The sequence below is a fragment of the Cygnus olor genome, chromosome 3, assembly GCF_009769625.2.
Source record: "Cygnus olor isolate bCygOlo1 chromosome 3, bCygOlo1.pri.v2, whole genome shotgun sequence".
Taxonomy (NCBI): Eukaryota; Metazoa; Chordata; class Aves; order Anseriformes; family Anatidae; genus Cygnus; species Cygnus olor.
In genome coordinates this window covers 1,950,065-1,969,470 of record NC_049171.1, presented here as the reverse complement: position 1 = coordinate 1,969,470, position 19,406 = coordinate 1,950,065, and the positions used below count along the sequence as shown (strand labels likewise).

Here is a 19,406-nt window from a genome sequence, read left to right as displayed (position 1 = left end):
TTAGGGTAGAGGGTTTCAGTCCCTCATAACAAGTTTCCACCACAAAGTTCGTATTAACTAGGGCCCTCACCCTGATGTAGCACTACATAGACAGAGCTTTAGGAAGGCTCCACGTGGGACTGGGGCCAAGTCACGAAGAGTTATGCGTAGGCTCTGGGCTTGGCTGCGTTATTGGTTGTTCCAGTCAGTCCAGGGAATTTCTGCCGGTCTGGCAGCGCTGCCGTGGCCTCCCAGGAATGCGGCGCTCAGCTCCCACCGGGAGGCACTGGGAAGTGTGTTTCTGCAGTCTCTTGCGCCTGTGAAGCGATCTGCAACTGCTAAGATGTGGTTTGGTGCTGTCAGAGAGGATGTGGGGGATGGAGTGAGGGGAGCTCCTGCGGGGAAGTGGCTACCCAGTGGCTATGAGCGATTCCAGGTGGGTGGAGAAGGGAGCATGCAGGGATGTGCAGCATCCTGCCTGACCCCTGCTGCATCCAGCATCTTCTATATAAGAAATTTTAAAACTGTGCATGAGGGAAGGGCTTTGGATAGCAGGGAACAGGTGCTCAGAGAAACATGCGAGCCACCTACCACTGCTGTTGCTGTAGCACAGAAACTACCAAGGTAAATTACCCCTGACGGATTGCATTTGGATTAGGGGCAATTTGCTAGGCAAAGCTATGTATTTCTTGTATCAGAGAGAGAGACAAATCGGTCTTAATTCCTTCAGTGACCTCTCCAGGGCCTTGCGATCTCTGCCAGGCTTTTCCCAAGGTAAACTTACCAGCTTTAGATAGTGCTCCATGGGCTGTACCGGCCGTGTTTGCAGATTGTCAGAAAGGTGGGCAGGAGGAGTAAAGATGTTTTGACATGATTATTTTCTCTGTAATGAATTAATGAAAGGAAACTAACCATTCAATCCAGATTTGTAAAAGTATTTGAGGTATTAAATACCACCAAAATCCCAAGGTCTGGCTGGGTACCTATATATATTTAGAATGTGAAATCTCTGGCTAAATTAATCTGTCTGATTCTCACGTTTGTTTTTTTTTCACCTTCATCTAGCATCTCCACTGTTTGAGGCTCAGCCCTGGTGCATTCCTCCATCAAACCAAGGATCTGATACAGAGTAAGGGAGGATCCAGTGTATCTTCCATCTTAGCAGAACAGAAGCTTATCTGCCTGGCGTTGGGGAAACAACAGCAATGTTGCCTGAGTCACAGGCTGTGCTTGGTGAAGAACAGCTGCTTTTGAGTCGTTTGCAAGGACCCAGTTTTAATTTTTTTCAGCTCTTGCACTTGAAAAGACCTTCTTCATTGACCTCACCACGTAAAGAAATGAGCATGAAGGTCCTGCATCCATTCTCACTTAGGCTGTCCAAAAGAAAACTTAACTGCCTTGCAGCCAGCTTAGATAGCAAGGTGCTGGAGCAATGACTTTGTATTTTTTTGGAAGTACAGCAGCTGGTGCAATGACTCCTTCCTGCCTTTGGATCTCCAGGTGGGATCTCCTGTTTCCAAGCTGGAGTCAGAATGTTTTCCTGATGTGTTTCTCAGCCTGGTTTCCTGTTGCTGCTGCTCTTGAACTGGTGCTATATCCTCTTTTTCTTCTGGGTACGTCATCTCTGCAGAGTTCACCTAGACTTTTGACCACGCACAGAAAACCCTTGTGCAGATCCCTGCTACGGTTGCTGGACCTCAAGGGTGCTGAGCTTGCCTGTGTGTCGCTCAGACACCTTGGGACACATCCCACGGCCTGAGCTGCTCTGTGATGCTTTCCCAGAGAATGATGCAAGTTGGCCTGCCTGTGAGCAGTGGAAAAGAAGCGAGGACTACCAGACACCTTCATCCCCCCTACAAAGCAAGTGGTTTATCACCAACATTAATATGATCCTTCAGCTGTAACCTACGGTCCCTGCCAAATCAGCTGGACTGTGAAGGAAGCACCACAGAATTTGAGGAAAAAGCCTTTAACATGTGGAAGAAAAGAGGCTCAGGGAAAATGCTTGAAGAAAACCCTTGTTAGTGTTGTACTGGAGACAGAACTTCTTTCTCTTGTTAAACAAGGCAAGCCCATCATATCAATCATGTTAGTGAGAATGTGTTAGTGAGAATGAAATCAAATCCCACGCTCTGGATTACAGCATTGCACATGACTCCTGCGGGGAGCTGACACTAGTTTAATTATTTAAGAGACTGTAAATCATGAGCTTTTATTTGTCTTTTCTATAATTAAGGAAGTATCCCGTAAAATGTAAGGAATAGGAGTTTTTAAGGATAAGGGGACTGAATGCACAGCAACTGCAACTCATTGCCTTAGCATAACCTAGACTGGGATAAAGCTAAAACTTCCCATACATTAGGATGAGCCACAGTACACCCATGAATTCTCAGCCTTTTTTAGACCAGAAACCACGCTTCAGAGCAAATGCCACCTACTAATTGACAAGGATTAGGAGAAGCTTTCCCCTCTGTGAGCAGATTATTCTGTACTGTGTCACTTGAGGATTTCAAGATTTTTGGCAGAAGAGACACGGACATTGGACGTTGTCAAGACCAGGCACTGGGCACAACGCACCATGGATCGTAACTGAAGGGACAGCCTCTGCCAGTAGACTCTGCTCCTCGGGTACTTGCTTAAACACCACATTAATCCTAACTCCCGAGCAATGATTAGCGCATCTCCCTCTCCCTGTTTTTGTCCTTTCATTCTTCTAGCTGCTCTGTATGCTTGGAAGAGGCAGTTCATCTCAACTAAAATAACGGCCTGAGAGCTTAAGTCTAAGCAGGTCACCTCTGAAATGATTAGCTGAAATGGGAACTTGCAGATAGCAATTATCTCTTACATCATCAATTACGCAAGAGACTGACTAATTTCAATTAAGAAAGCTAACTTTTGGGCACCAGAAATCAGGTAGGATAAATCCCACCCAAAACATTCATCGACATCCATTCCCTGGTACTGCAAATCTCTCCTCACAAACCTCTTCCCACAGAAAATCGAGTTAAATGGATTGCTTCACGGATGTTTATGGCTTCTGAAGTCCGAACTGTTGCTCCAGCTTCCTTTTTGTTCCAGGCACTGGGTAGTTTCCTGGGCAGCAGTTCAGTGCTAGGTCTTTGTACCAAACAGCAAATGGCTATGCAAGGAAATGATGTAACCCTGCATCAGTGGCTTTTCTTTTCTCACCAGTGAGCATACTCACTCAAAGGGTAACATTCCCAGGGTCTTGGAGATGAGTGCTCAGGCATTACTGCAGATACTGTGCCTTTGCTGCAGCAAATCAAGCATTTTGAGTGCTCACTGTACATCTTAAGGCCCAGGCTTCTCCGATTTATAACGCTTTTGTATTTATGATGCCGTGAAATAATTAACAGCAACATTGTCAAGGAAACTGCCGAGCCCAGTAGTCTATCCTTGAAGTAACAGCAGACCTGTATAACGAACGCCTTGATGTAACTTCTACCAATTATAGTATTAGAATAAAATACATGTACTTGCAGCACACTTTATAAACATTCCTGAGGTTGCAGAATAGGTCAGAATCTGAAACAGAAAGAGTCAGAGAGACACACTCCCAGCCATCTGCCTCTGCCTCTGTGCTGCTGGCTGGCCTCAGGCAAGCTGCATCACCTTCCGCGCCCTGGGCTGCTGATCTGCACGGGCAGATGGTTATTTACCCACCTTATAACACGCCTCGAGATGTGTGGATAAGAAATTGCTAAACAACTACAGAGGAAGGTTGTTATGCCTGTGCCGTTCCTTGTAGATGCTCATTTCCCTGCACTGCTTGGTATTTCCAGATCCTGTACAACTCTGATTAGCCGTAGCGTTTGATTAAAGAAATGAAAGTACCTTTTAAACCCCACAGGCCAATGAATCAGCACTGCTGCATCTGAATTCCACCAGTACAAGCAAGATCAGAATGTGAGCCCTAGGCTACAGCCCTGCTCAGATGTGGTGAACAAACCCAAACATGCCAGCCTCCTCTTACCCAAGGTTTACCATCCATTTCTGCCAAAAACTCCACCTGAATTTACCTCATGTTCCTTGCTGGGAGCAATGGCAGAGTTTGGTACTGTAGTTTTTTAGCCCAAATGAAGTTTTCCTATTATTGTTCTTCTGAGCTCAAGACAGAGCCTTGTTTGGGAGAAGGAATATGCGTAGCTGAAGATGATAGGAGTTGCAGGTGGGAGCACAGTTAGATTAAAACCAAGGATTTTTTGGAGACATCCAACTCGTGTGGCAGCACGAGGGTTGTAACAGGTTAAGAGACGGCTACAGAAAGCACGGAGACCTTGCGGCAAATGGAAAGTAGCTGATGATAGTAGCTACGTGTAAGATAAAAAGTTGCTGTAATAGGTAGATGAAGCTGATAACAGATGGGGAGCACAGCTCAGCTCACGTAACAAAGGGACGGGGAGGTGAGCAGTCAGTGTGTAGGGCTGTGTTGGTGGGCGTAAGTGCTAAGAGAAGGGAGAGGGTTATGAAAATCAGCTTGAAATCAATTGCCTTGTCTCAGCTGGCACGCTTGCACTGCCTTACCGTGTGTCTAGCACAGACATCCTACCTCTCATATGCTCGTGTCCTCTTTTAGGGGATGAACTCAAACAACAGAGACATCCCAGGCCTCCTCCAGATGGATGCTTTGTAGTGTGTGCACCCCCAAATAATTCAGGGGAAGGAACTGCTTTCGTGTCCCAGCCAGCCCAAAGCATGGGCTAGGCAAGCAGACAAACTCTGACAGTACAATCGCATCTGAAATGTCCCCTGGTGTGCAGCAGCTACTGCAATAGGTCTGAGAAAGGTGATGGCAGGAGGTGCACACCTGGATAGATGCTTTCTAACCATTTGCACAGCCCATATCCTGAGCACAACCACTCTCCAAACCACTCATAAATTGCTGGTTGGCACAGGATGCTTGGGAGACCCCCTGGGAGGTAAACCCACTGGTACAGACAGGTCCAGGCATTGCAGGGCACTCCCAGCACAACAGGGGGAAGGAAACTGAATTTGGCTCTCCAAAAAGGCCTGAAGGCACCAAGAGAATGGTAGCAACGGGAGCAGATGGTCTAAGCTGCGTTTTCAACCTGTTCCATCCTGGGATCTTGCTTTGAACGGGCAGGAGGCTGCCAAACCCGCGATGGGGAGGGCAGGATGGTCTCACACACATACATTCTGCTACAATCTACCTGCAAGACTGCGCATGCTGACCTAAGGCACCAGGGCAGGCTCAGCTTGCTTCATAAACCAACCCACACAGTGGTAACAGCCGACCCGCGGCAGTTTCTGTGTGCCCTCTTCCCTTCCTGCAAATTTTGCTTCCTGTTCAGTCCCCAGATGTTCACCAGCCGTAAGTGTGATGCTGAAAATCTTCCGGTCAGCCCCAAATCAGGAGGTTTTCAAATAAAGATTCTTACTAGCCCATAAATCACAACTGCCAGCATCTCTTTCTCTCCTCCTTTTTTTTTTCTTTCTTTTTTTTTTTTTTCCCCCTGTATTTTCTCTTAGGTGGCCTGTTTTTTTTTTTCTTGCTGCCTGTTCCCTCCTTCTCTGCAAAACGTTTTTCTCGCCCAGGCAGCCTCTCCTCTCTGCTCAGCAGCAGGTTCCCCTAACTCACAAAGGGATCCTCCAGAACCTGCTGGCTGAGCAGGAGGCCGTGGGCAAGGAGACACAGGAGCTGGCAGGCACCAGCGAGGCTCTGGCTAACTGCAAGAACAACAAAAAAAGCAGATAGATAAAGGTTAAGATACCAGGGGGTTAAGCTAAAAAAAAGGGAGACTTAGATTAGACATTAGGAAGACATTCTTTATTGTGAGGTTGGTGAGGCACTGAACAGGCAGCCCCAAGGAGCTGTGGGTGCCCCATCCCTGGCAGTGCCCAAGGCCAGGTTGGATGGGATTTCGGCAGCCTGGGCTGGTGGGAGGTGTCCCTGCCTATGGCAGGGGGCTGGAACTATTTGGTCTTTAAGGTCCCTGCCAAGCCAAACCATTCTAGGATTCACTGATAGTTCCTCATGCAAGACGTAATTCAGCCATGGAAGTCCCTGCCTCAAGAAGTGGCAGATGTTGAAGCTCACGTGGGCTCCAGAAGTGACTGGAGGTTCATGGAAGGATCTCGTACGAAATCAGAGCCAGGCGCTGTACCAGCTGGAAGAGGCGCAGGGCTGCCCCACCTTGTCAGCCACAAGCCTGAAGACAGCGGTGCTTGGGAGAGAGCTCCCAGCGGCTCGGAGTTCACTCTGGCACCAGCTCTGGAGGTAACCAAGTGCTGGCCGCGTGGGGAGCTCTCCTTGGACTCCAGTGGGGGAAATCAACAGGACCTCAAAGGGACAGAAGCATGTGTTTGGGGCCACGAGGCAACACATTCCCTGCTTAATCATAGAATCACAGAATCATTAGGGTTGGAAAAGCCCTCCAAGATCACCTGGTCCAACCACCCCCCTACCACCAATGTCACCACTAAACCATGTCCCCAAGCACCACGTCCAACCTCTCCTTGAACACCCTCAGGAACGGTGACGCCACCACCTCCCAGGGCAACCCGTCCCAGTGTCTGACTGCTCTTTCTGAGAAGAAATGTCTCCTCATTTCCAACCTGAACCTCCCCTGGCACAACCTGAGGCCATTCCCTCTGTTATCTGTGATCTCGAATGTCTTTTCCAACCCTAAAGATTCCCTAATTCTGCTGCTCCCCTCGTGTCCCACAGGCCTCCTGCCTCCCCCCTGCCCGATCCGCGCCGCCCCTCCTGCTCACAGAGGGACTTGGGGCTTTTCGTCAGATTTGAACATTTTATTTATTATTGGGATTTCGCTTTTAAATACTTTGCTACCACCTAGCGCCGGAGGGGAGAAGGGCCGGGGGTAGCCAGGGCCTGGCTGCGCTGGGGCAAGCGGGTGTGGTGCGGCTGCCGGGGGCCCTGAAATGTCACCAAAACCACTAAAGTATCGATAAAAAACAGCAAAGATCAATAAAACTGAGTGAAATGTGACAAAATAAAATAAACTGTGACTAAAAGGCAGGAAAATTTCCATCGAAAAGCAAACGCTTTACGGCAGCGCTGCCGGCCGGGCGACTCTTTCGCGACGGGGCGGCCTCGCTTGGTGGCAGCGGCGGGCGGCTGGGGCCGTGAGGGAGCGGCGGGGCGGCGGCATGGGGCGGCGGCGGGCAGGTACCGGCCGGTGGTGTTGTTATCGGTGTCGGTATCGGTATCGGTATCGGTATCGGTATCGGTAACGGCGAGATCGGGCCGCCCGGGGAGCTGCGGGTCGCCCTGGCAGCGCCCAAGGCCAGGCTGGATGGGGCTGGGGGCAGCCTGGGCTCGGGGCAGGGGTCGTGCCCATGGCAGGGGGCTGGGATTTGATGAGATTTAAGGCTCCTTCTAACCCGAAACCGCACCACAATTCTGTGAGCACCTCTCCGGTGCTGTGCCTGGGCTTGGTCAGCTGGCACAGGCTACAACTGGGTGGGCAGGAGTGTGCTCAGCCAGATCCCCACTGGTGGGTTTTCTGCCCTGTTTGGTGCCTGGTATTTTACTGCGCCAACACTTTCTGGTGTAAAGTGAACTGCACAACCTAAAATAAGCGTGTTTGGGGTCAGATCGCTTAATAACAATGCTTCTCTTCTCCCAAAGCCGGTGTGGAATAAATATAACGAAAATATCCAGCGTGTACAGCACTAACCCTCGCTGCAGCCCTTAGGGGGGAAGCTTCAAGGAGCTGACTCGTGCAGCAACCCCCTGCGTGTGTCTGATGAGGTTATGGGGTTATCTCCTCATCTGGCTGCTCCACCGGCGTCCAGTGGATGCGTCTTGTTCCTTGCCACGTGTGCTGGCAGCATCAGATTAGCCTGCTGATGGCGTTTAGCTTCCACTGACTTTTTGTTTGTGGCTGTTGTGCACATCACTTTGATGGAAGACTGTGGAGTTTGCCCTAAAAGCCAAAAAAACACGATGATAGGAGGCAGCGGCTGTTACTTGCTGCCAGTCAGGAGTGATGTGCGGTGGCAAAATGTCCTTTGGAGGGAACAATGCCCTGAAATTGTGGGAAATACTGAAAATGAGGGACAGAGTAGACGCACCTGGATTGTCACAGGCAACAAGAAAGCAGTGGGTATACACGTGGTTTGTTTTGTTCCCCTTTCAGGAGATCTCAGCCATGCAGAACTGATGATGATGACGATAGCTGACATCATAAAACAACTAATTGAGGCTCACGAGCAGGGAAAAGACGTGAATCTGAATAAGTAAGTCACTGGTGGATGACACTGAGGAGCTGCTCCACCAGTGTTGAACATGTCCTGTACAGTTGGTCATGCTTGGCCTTTAGTATATGTTTTATTTTCACAACCTACTGTCATTTCTCTTGCCATTATCTGATAATGACCATCATAGAATCATCATAGAATGGCTTGGGGTTGGAAGGGACCTCAAAGCCCACCCAGTTCCAACCTCCTGCCATGGGCAGGGACACCTCCCTAGATCAGGTTGCCCAAAGCCCCATCCAACCTGGCCTTGAACACCTCCAGGGATGGTGTGAGAAATATCTTTGATTCTCACAATGGGGCATCCACAACCTCTCTGGGCAACCTGTGCCAGTGCCTCACCGCCCTCTGAGTGAAGAATTTCCTCCTAACCTCTAATCTAAATTTCTCCTCTTTTAGTTTAAAACCATTCTGCCATGTCCTGTTGTTACCTGATGGAGTAGAGTCCCTTTCCATCTTTTTTATAAGCCCGCTTTGAGTACTGAAAGGTTACAATGAGGTCCCCCCGGAGCCTTCTCTTCCCCAGGCTGAACAGCCCCAGCTCTCTCAGCCTTCTCCATAAGAGAGGTGCTCCAGCCCCTTGATCATCTTCGTGGCCTCCTCTGGACCTGCTCTAACAGCGCACTGCTGTCCACCAGAACCCCCGAGTTTCTCTCTGTCCAGGGAGATGACATCGGTCGGTCTGCCCTTGTCGACTGATGCAGTCACTAAAGATGCCAAGATCTGCTAATTGTGGTGATTTGAATTTACCCCTTACTACTTCATTGGCAGCGTACAGACTACAAAGTGGTGAAAAGCTCAGGGAAATTTGTCGTCGTCTTTTTGTGTTTCCACCTGCGTGGAATTCATCCTGATAGTCCCAAAGCCAATTCTGTCAGGGAAAAGAGAGGTTAATTTATAGATAAAGTTTACATCGAACTTTTTTAGGAGCATGCTATGAATGAAGTTGCTGTTTACAGAAACTTTTTTCTTCTTTACCTTTGTGGAATAATAAAAACTGAACTTGTCCCAGCGTATCTCATTTACATGTATAATTGTAAACATTTAGCTGGTGCTGGAAATAATTTATATAAGTGTCTTAGAAATGAACTGAGCTTGAGCCTGCATATGTAGGAGATTAATCGGATGGAAGTCTTAGGAAAAGACTTAAATCACTGGAAATGGGTGAGACAGCCTCTGGGCACCTCTGACAATGTTTTGGCAAAACCACATTTAGGAGTAAAACATACAGAGACTCAAAACATTGGCAGTTGTTGCTTGTTGACTTTATTTGGAGTTTATTTTCTGTATCTTAAATACCCAGAGCAGCTGTTGCAAGGAATTACTGTATTCAGTAAGTTACCTGGAAAGGCAAATGGGGTGAACCCACCTAGATCCCCAACGAGCTGAACCGAAGCGGTGTGATGGAGCTGCTGTGGGAATGGGTACAAAAGTCCGGATGGGGTCATTAATTGGAGGTATTTCTGCTTTCAGGCTGAAAACCAAGACTTCAGCGAAGTATGGGCTCTCGGCGCAGCCACGTCTGGTCGACATCATCGCTGCCGTTCCGCCGCAGTACCGCAAGGTGCTGGTGCCAAAGCTGAAGGCCAAGCCCATAAGGACTGCTAGCGGGGTAAGCACGTCGTCGTTCTCTCCATCCACCACCGTCCTCCCCTGCTCTCATTGATAAATTATTGTGGATTTAATTATTTTCAAAGAGGAGGACATTCAGTGTCCAGAAACTTCAATGAAGATGTGCTGCCTGCACTGCCAGGTTCCACGTTGTCTTCTCTGATGTGCCTGCGGGGCTGTTATTTGCAGAGCATTTGGGAGAAGAGAAAGAGGCGTGGAGGTTTTGTCTCAGGGTAGCATATCTAGTTTTTGAACTGCTGTAGAAACTCTGCAGCTTAATCTGCAGGCCCTCTTGGTGAACAAAGGTGAAATGTTAGGATTTCACATGTTCCTTGGAAAGGTATTTCAAGCTGAAAAGAATAATACAGGTATAGGTGACATTCAGCTGTGTGTTTTCAAGCGTCTCTACTATATAGATAGCATGCTTAAACCAAAAAAAGCCACCACCCAACCACCAGAAACCAAGATCCCAGAAGTGTTCAGTTTTCATAACTATAAAAAAAAATCGTGATTTTGTTACTTTCCTTTTTTCTGGCTTTAGAATATTTCATGAAACTCTTACTCCAACCGGAATTTCTGAAAACTGGAAATGTGCTTTCCAAGGTGGGAGCCCCGAAGCAGTAAACACTAGAAAATCTTAAGTGTGTGTCTCTTTTCTTCCCCTTGCTCCTGTAAAAGGGGAAGGTAGCATGTTGTGTAGTGCCTACATTTGACGTGTGAAGAGCTGCATGAGACCAGCCTGGAAAAAAGACTCAGCTAAGGTGGAGGGAGGAAGCTGTTTTTATTGTGCTTCTTTTATGTCTTTTTGTTTCTCTTCATCTCCCCCTTTTCATCTTCCAGATGGTGTTCAGGGTGCTTACAGGCACATTCTCACCCTTGCACTGTCTTAGATGTGTGCTAGATGGTCCTGGTGAATACCTGTGTGCCAGTCAGGTGCCAGTCAGCGTGTCTTTTTGGCAGGGTGGTTAATCAGATTCGATATGACACCTGGGTCTTTAAAGCTCACTGCCAGTTTATTCTGAATTGCGAAAATAGTCAATAATAGGATTCCTGCTTCTTGATACATTTGTTATCTTCGTTTTCTCAAGAGTTAATGCACAGATATTTGAGGTGGCAGACTAAGCAGAAAACATCTTTAAATAGTGTCTTGCAGATGCGCATTTTTACATAGCCATCCAAGATGCATTTTATTTTTGTAACTTCAGAAGCAATTACTGTAATTTCTCTCTGCTGTAATTCTGCTTATTTCAGATTGCTGTCGTGGCTGTGATGTGTAAACCACACAGGTGTCCACACATTAACTTTACGGGCAACATATGTGTGTAAGTATGACTCGGGTGACCTAAAAGAGGGCTCTTTTCCAGTATTATTTGTATAATTTTGTATAAATTGCAGGAGCACCGTGTTAGGGACAGACTACTTTTCTGCACAAGTGCTAAGTTGCAGATTGCCGATACCTGCACATTACATTACAAATTCTACTTGTTTGCAGTTTTTCTTTCAGCAGAAAACCTTCTTTGACAGGTGAAACTTTACTTACCTCAATAATTAGAAACTTTTGTGAATGTAGTAATTAGGAGAATATATTAACGATCAGATACAAGTCGTATTACTGAGATGGTGTGTGCATGTGTTGTGTTTGTGGGAGTAGACTGGATACATAAGACAGGAGAAGACAATTACAGAAAGGAAGCAGGGCTCAATCTAAAAAGTTTGAAAACTACTGAACTGAAACACACCTGAGGAGGTGCAGGTGTTGTCTATGAAAGACTTGCTTGGTGTTGGCTCTGCCTGGCTCTGGAACGAAATGAGAGCACAGATGGAAAGCCTCTAGCTGCCAAGAGCTTGCGGTATTAAGGGAATAGCTTCTGAGTTTTATTTTAATTGGGAAAGCCAAGCTCAGTTTACCTTGAAGTATATTGCTTCGGTTTGCTTTAAGAGTCTGTGCTCCTGAAATCGCATGCATTTTGTTTTCCCTGAGCGTATCAGCTCATTTATTTAAAAACGTTGCTCCTCTTCTCCACCTTGTCACTTCTGAAACGTCAGCGTGTTTCACTACCAGCTGTCCAGCAGAGCGAGCTGGCTCCGTGCTTGTTTTTGGATGAGCAGCTATTGTGTTTGAGATGTTCCAGGTAATTATGTATGTGAAATCTCTTCAATTGGATCGCACAACTTTCGCCAGCCAGTTAATTCGGCCATGGTAATTTGGTAATTAATTTTATAATGGTGACAGATGACTTGGGTTGAGCTTGCAGGGCAGGCGACGAGGAAGCCAATCAATTATGCGGGGAACAAAATGTGTCCTCTGATTTGAGAGAGATGGCATTATCTTAGTCTCTGTGCATTGAAGATCTGCACCGTAACAGTGCGCTGACTGCTCCTTTACCATGTTCAGTGCACGCAGCTCGAGCTGACGGGGCTGCCAACCTCCCCGTGTCAGGTCACGTTTGAACACGCAATGACAGTAGGTTGGCCATTAACCCTCAGAAGAAAGCTGAGGATACTTCGGAATAAATTTGTATTCCGTTAGATCGCTGTCTGCCACGTACCAGTCCTCTCCTTGCTACCCATCGTGCTGGGATAGCTGCAGGTCTGTCCTGCTGCGTCAAAGAATGAGCTCCAAACCAGCCTCTAGGTGCAGGAATTGTCGTTTAACACCAACCTACAGTTAACCAAAGTAAATGGACTGTGTTCTTCTCAAGTAGCCCTAGAATGCTGCTTAAAATGTGAGTATTTATTAGCTAGCACGTTCCTAAGTTCAACAGACAAACGTAGATAAGCTTTCTCACCATCGAGATAGTTAAATTCAATAAATACATGGAAAATAAATGCAGATTGTGTGACTGGATGATGTCCATATTTTGTCTTTCCTTGCCAAACAAAAAACATTTTGCATCAGAGACAATTTTTTGGATGGAACTTTTTGAAAAGCGTTGAAAATGTTTATGACTGTAAAATTACTCTTTCTAAAATCTAATTATCAGCATGTAACAATCAGCCCAAAACCGTAGGGCAGCTCCCTACAATAATGCCACGTTCCAGAACTATGTTCAGAGTTTGTTTTGCTTCTGTTTAGTCTTGTCAAGTTGTTTCATGTAGTAAGTTGACAGATCTGAGTTGTTTTTTTGACTTCTTTCTCATTAAAATTAAGCGGTCTGTTTTGCAGTGCTCTGTATACCTAGCCTTTGTACATGCATAGCCTCGCTTCCTCGCAGTGTTAATGGATATCAGAAAACTCTGACCAGTTGTGAGCCAGCTTTAGTCCGGGTAGCATTAAGGTACCACAGTGGTTGAGCCAGTAAGGGCTTCCTTTTGTGGATTTCTCTTTTTGTGCATTTGTATTTGGGGATTTGAGAGCTCTTCAATGCCAGGAGAGCTGCTGATGTGCTGCTGTGGTCAGGTTGGGTGGAATTTGTGTTCCCCTGCCTCTCTGATGAGGGATGGGGTAGTCAGAGCAGTGTCTGCTCAACCTGCACCCTCTTCTATATCCATACCTCGGGCAGATTAATTGTTGCAGTTGCATGAGTTTGATGCCTGTTTTCTGTCTTTTGATATTTGCAGGTACTGCCCAGGTGGGCCTGATTCTGACTTTGAATATTCAACGCAGTCTTACACTGGATATGAGGTATTAATTACTTCTGTCTGCCATAATGCATTGCCTACGCCCTGTAAGATTGGATTCGTCTGCTCTTTAATTCTACAAATTCACCCGTGCTGCAAGAATAAGAAACAAAAGCAGACTTGGCACACTCTGAGCTCCAAAGCAGCTCAACTACAAGAACGGAAATTCTTCCGAATTTTTGTAGCAGTTGTTTCTTTTTCCTCACCTTGCAGCTGTTCATAGTGTTACACGTGTAATACACTGTGGAGCAGCCTGTGATTCTGAGCGGGACGAGTGCAGCTCCTGTGCTGTGGCTGCATGACCTGCTGGTGTGGGAACAGCTGTTAATTTGAATTTCCAGCTGTGGAAAGTGATGAGTGAGTAAGAGCAGTTGAAGGTGACATTGCTGATTCCCAGGGGACGCTGCTGCATGCGCTTTGTTTAAATGAATACTGGCTATGGTTCCTGCAGGAGTTATCAATCTGCGTCAAAATTTTCCTAACTAAACAGTCCAGCAGAAGCATAGATGTCTACTTGTACTCAGGAAGGGCTTCAGGGAAGGGTACAAAGAAGACAGTGCTGTACCCCTCCTCGAGCTGCCCACTGGAAGGATGAGAGGCAACAAGCACGCCTTGGAACATGGAAAATTGTCGCTTACTGTAAGAAAAGAATGTTAAACATGAGGGTCATCAAACACTTCAGTACGGTTCCGGAGAGGTTTTGGCATCTCAGTCCTTAAAGAGACTCAGATATTGACTGGACAGTGACCTGAGCATCCTGCTCAAATTGGACCTGCTTTAGTCCCGTCCAACCTACAGGAAAAAAGCCCCTTATTTAGTTGTTAGTGCCTCTGATATTACATCCGTGCCCTTAGAATATCCTGGTCTGAGAGTATGTCTCTGCATCTGCAGTGATATCTCACTAAATGGATAGAGCAGAAATAGCTCTCTCTTGTCTGCTGACAGCATAACACAGCAGAAGATCTCACTGTGACTAAATTATTGTCACTAGTTTTCACAAAAAACTCAGGGCCGTCGCACCGATGTAAAGTAGCAAAATAAAGTACAATACATTCTAATTAAAACATTCAAATTAATCTATCTGGTAAACGGTGAGGTGGCAGCCTTTTCACATGGATTTTGTCTGCGGTGATCCATTTTTGGTGTCTTGAAATTTGTTTCTGAAACGATAGTGCAAAGCAAGAAAATCCTGTGTATACGTAACTGCCCTGTAATTCATGTTGTTTGGGATATGTTTTATTCATTTGTTTAGTACGAACAGCACGTGGGAGTTGTGCATGATTAAAAGAGTCCTTAACCTTCAGAGCTGTTCATACGACATGAGGAAATACCAAACAAATCCAGGATACACAAGATACTTCAAAATCTTCTCTCTGAGTATTTATTAATAGGCTTACATCAGCCAGTAATATAAAAAGTAATTTGGGGTTTTCAAATGAAAGATTACGTTAACTTAAAGAATATTTGAAGTTTAAACTGAGCTCCACAGGACACTCCTTGGGTAACGTGTGCAACTAAAGAGAAACTAAAATGAAGAGGACAGAAAAAAAATGGTACTTTGAAAAACATTTCACTAGTGATTTTTGCAGTGTTTTTTTCTGAATCTTCAGAGATTCTTTGCATCCTGTTGTAATGCACTTGAAAAATTGTGTTCTTTTTCATATTGCCATCTCAATGGGCTAAAAATGTTGTGGGTTTTTTTGTTTTTTTTGTTTTTTTTTTTTACAAAATTAAGGAGCCAAATTAAATTTACAATGAGATGGGCTCTCTAGTTGTGAGTTTGAAGACTTCAGGGTTGAGTTCTTATAGAAATGAAGCATCCATTTCAATGCTAAAAGTTGACTTTTGTTCTTTTTGCCTGTCTTTAATTGCGTTAACTTTTTTTTTTTTTTTTTTAAATCCCTTTGTGTTTTTTAGCCAACATCCATGAGGGCCATTCGGGCTAGGTATGACCCCTATCTCCAGACGAGACACAGAGTGGAACAGGTACAGTGAGAGGGAATTTGTGATGCAAATACCAATAATGCTTTGAATTGCCTGAACTGGTGAGTGGAAGGGGTTGTGATGAACAGCACCGAGTCCAGCTGGAGGCCAGTCACTCACGGCATGCCCCAGCTTTCACTTCTGGGGACTCTATTAGCAGGAGCATTGCCACCAGGACGAGGTAGGGGGTCCTTCTCTCACCTCAGCCCTGCTGAAGCCACGCGTGCAGAGCTGTGTCCACTTCTGGGCTCCCCAGGAAAAGGCCAGGAGGTTCTGTCTGAACATCAGGAAACGCTCTTCGTGTGAGGGTGACTGAGCACTGACACAGGTTGCCCAGAGAGGCTGGGGAGTCTCCGTCCTTGGAGATACTCGCTGCCTGCCTGGGCACAGTGACAAACAAATTGCTTCAGTTGACGCTGCTCTGAGCACAGAGGTTGGACTACGTGACCTCCACAGGTCCCTTCCACCCTCAGTTTTTCCATGATTCTGTAATTCTAAGTTAGCCTGACTTGATCCCCATGGAGGAATTATTTTTAAACCTTTTAATTGTCTAACTGTCATTTCCACTGAATAAATAACAAGTTTTGCAACTCTTAGGAGATGTTATGTTTTCTGAAGGGTACTTAATTACTGATAGGAGGCCCTATTACAACAAAATTGTAGAGATTTTTGGCAACTGCTAGTTCTTGATAATTGCTTACATTTAGAATTTATTACTGGAATAGTGTCTTTCCTACCAAAATGATTTCTTTTGGTCTTCGCTGGAAAATTAAAAGATGTGATTTCATTCTTACTCCTATTCTGCTTTTACCGGTTTCCTGTTTATCTCCAAACCCAGTGGAAAATTCTCCGTGGATTCAGCGTAGTCCTTTTCTCCCACAAGCTTTTAAGGATGGTTCCGCATGGATTGAAACAGAAGTGAAGAAACTTTTCTTACTGGCCATATCTATGTTAGCTTGAAATTGGAACCTGCGTAACTACGTTGGCAAGCTGCTGTGCTCAAAGTACTCTGCTTTGTCACGAAAAAATGCACTGGGCACAGTGTCTGTACTGTGTTCTTGCAGTAGAGAAGTAATCCCTGGGTTTTGGAGGGGGATTATAAGAAATCTGTACAAAAGTATTAATAGTTTGTCATTTATAGAGGATAGGACAACTGAGGAAGGAAACTGTTATGGTGTAGGAGTGCCAGGGCTTTCAGGAAGGTCTTTCAGCTGAGTCACTGGTAACTTTTCACTGGCGCTTTTACAGCTGAAGCAGCTGGGCCACAGCGTGGATAAAGTGGAGTTCATCGTGATGGGCGGAACCTTCATGGCCCTGCCTGAAGACTACCGAGATTACTTCATCCGAAACCTTCACGATGCCTTATCGGGTCACACTTCCAATAACGTAGCAGAGGCTGTCAGGTAAGTGCTTTGATTTTCTTTAACGTAATCACTTCAAAGTATTCACCAGCTGCTGTTAAGAACAGCAAACGCTGAATATTCGTGTCTCATTTTTTTGAAAGGCAGTGTTTATCCAGTTAAACAGTTTTAGGCACAGAATATTTCTAGCTCAACCTCCAGCATTACCGTGCATACTGCATAGCGCCGTGGTTTTAGGAAATGCTAAGCTTTTCCTAATTTTTTTGGCGTTCCGTCTGGACTTCTACCTTTTATGCTTCGTCACCTTGACTTGGAGTTGTGACGAATCCCATTGCCGTGGGATTTATTTCCTTTAGCCGGGAAGGGGAACTGATCCTGGTTTGGAGGAAAGCCAGACGTCAGCTCCCGTAAGGGATGACTCACCCCGAGAGCGTCAGTGCTCAGGAGCTCTGAGCCCCTTGCGGTCTCCAACGCAGTTACCCTTGCAGTATTTCTGGGTGACAGGGAGATGTTCTTCTTCTCCTTGTACAGTTGGTGAGCTGAAAATCAGAGACTCTTGTAGTTACACGTGCTTTGGTTCATTAAAACCGCGACTTTCCAGGTACATTTTGTAGGGGGAAACTGAGAAGAAAACCTGGACAGATTTGGTATTTTGGAGCTGTTAAAACTAGGCGACCATCCCTCTAACAATTTTAGTTGTCACCTTGTTGTCATAGCTCAATGCAGTGAATTTTCCTCGATGCCACTGTCGTCCACTAAAGAAAGCAGTTTTAAAGCTGGTTAGGACCAGCCCTTGTCTAGCTTCATGTCTACCATCATATTTTAAAGCTGTAATTTCATTTGGTTTTCCTCTGGAGGGCAGCAAACGCTTCTACTCTCTTTTTTCTTTTTTTTTTTTTCCCTTGTCATTCGAAGACCAGACAAAAAGTGCAGGGCTGCTCTTTGCAAGAGCAACAATCAAGGCAATAAAAGAGCCAACCAGTTGCAAAAAAAAATTGCTTTTCTTTTGCTCTAGCACGCCGGTTGTGAGCACTTAAGGACACCCAGCTCGTTCTGGAAGAAGGGTGGAGTTTGCAGGTGTCTGCTCAATTTGGTGCTGCGCTCGTACGGGCGTCAGGTGGTTCAGGACGTGGCTGTTCAGCGTCTTCTGCTGCAGGTGCCTAGCTAATTTTACTGGAGACAAAATTGCTTTTCGAGTAGTCTGTCCCTGGCTCTGCAGATTACCGAGGAAACTAATTACGACACAGACTGTGTCACCAAGTAATTTTAAAAGCATGCGAAAACTAAGTGACTGAAGTCAGTGTGCTGCCCTGCAAGCACACAAACGGAGCAGTGTGAGAAAACCCGCGCTGACAATGTGTTTTTTTCCAGCAGATAAATAAAGCGATATGTATTTTTAACATAAAATTCATGTTAAATGCTTAGTAAATGGAAGCATGTGGGAGTTATTCATGTTGCATTTTCTAAATATTCCAGAGGCAAGAAAATTGTGTTCGAGATGAATCAGACCTTTTACTTTTTATGCTGCTTGCATAGAGCTGTTGTACTGTGTCACTGCAGTGCTGTTTTGAGATGGTCAATGACACTCGGAAGAAATAAATTCAACTTTGCATGCTCCTCTTTGTACTTGAGGATTCAGCCTTTCTCCCTCGGTACTTCCGTTGACAGAAGCCGTGCTACGTGGGGAATATTGACAGTATTTTATTTGTTTTATATTGTACTGTTATTTGTTTTATATCGTACTGCATTTGGCTGTAACCTGTGATCTGGTCTCTCTCACCCCTTATTTTTAGTGGAACCGTGGCAGCTTTGAGAATTTTCCTTCTCATGAAAATAATTAGTTATCTTTAGATTTTGTACAGCGATCCCCTTCTTCTGGAAAAGGACCTTCAGCCAGAATACTTTTTTTTGAAGCCTTTCTATGCATGTCCCTTGATTAAACCAGTGCAGCATCTATCTGTAAAGGCTTCAGTCCACCTAACTGTGAACCCAGCATTTTCCCCTTAGTCCAGCCATTTCTTTTCTTTGTCCTAAACTTGAGGTCCAGTTCCATGTCAAATGTTGTCTTTCCAGTGGTATTGGTAAGCTGACCTTTACTGTCTAAATTACGCAGCATCAAAGGGCTCCTCCTCTTGACATAATCTGGAATTTTTCTTCATCTTGACCATCTCAACCACTGTAGCTTCTGATCCCAGTTCATCAGGTAAGAGGGATGTGACCCTGTGCAGGTTCCACCAGTACACTACGACTGTGGCCTGCCTTGGAGGTATTTACTGTTCCTCACAAAGCCAGCACTGCAAGTCTGCCCGAAGGAGTACGTCCTCAAACTCTGTTGGCTCTTGGACTCCTGCTGATGATCTGAGTTGCTGCCTGGCTTGCTTAGAGGTTTAAAATCTGGCCACGTGGTAGGTCACACAGCTGCAAAGCCAGCAGTGCCTGTATGAGGGAAGTGACATAGGACTGGAGCAGTCTGTCTCAGGGAGGTGGGACACTGCTCCCGCCAGCACCTGCAGAATAAATAAACCTGAAACCAGGTCTTTATGGTCTCAGTGGAGAGAGCAGGATCTTCATGGGGTGGCTGAGAGCATC

At 45.9% G+C, this 19,406-nt stretch overlaps 2 protein-coding genes across 10 annotated transcripts in view; both read left to right on the top strand.

Annotated features, from left to right (window-relative positions):
* Nucleotides 1-5,397, top strand: part of FBXO16 (F-box protein 16) — a 39,370-nt gene extending 33,973 nt beyond the window's left edge. For all 9 annotated transcript variants that reach the window (XM_040552956.1, XM_040552962.1, XM_040552959.1 and 6 more), the window contains one exon: nt 1,045-5,397. In XM_040552956.1, coding sequence (XP_040408890.1) covers nt 1,045-1,112 — 68 coding nt within the window. In that variant the 3' untranslated portion in view covers nt 1,113-5,397. The remainder of the gene's footprint in view (nt 1-1,044) is intronic.
* A 1,664-nt stretch (nt 5,398-7,061) lies between these two features.
* Nucleotides 7,062-19,406, top strand: part of ELP3 (elongator acetyltransferase complex subunit 3) — an 84,688-nt gene continuing 72,343 nt past the window's right edge. The window contains exons 1-7 of the mRNA XM_040551487.1: nt 7,062-7,150; nt 8,124-8,223; nt 9,715-9,853; nt 11,104-11,174; nt 13,414-13,477; nt 15,391-15,459; nt 16,705-16,859. Of these exons, the coding sequence (XP_040407421.1) occupies nt 7,132-7,150; nt 8,124-8,223; nt 9,715-9,853; nt 11,104-11,174; nt 13,414-13,477; nt 15,391-15,459; nt 16,705-16,859 (617 nt within the window). The 5' untranslated portion in view covers nt 7,062-7,131. The remainder of the gene's footprint in view (nt 7,151-8,123; nt 8,224-9,714; nt 9,854-11,103; nt 11,175-13,413; nt 13,478-15,390; nt 15,460-16,704; nt 16,860-19,406) is intronic.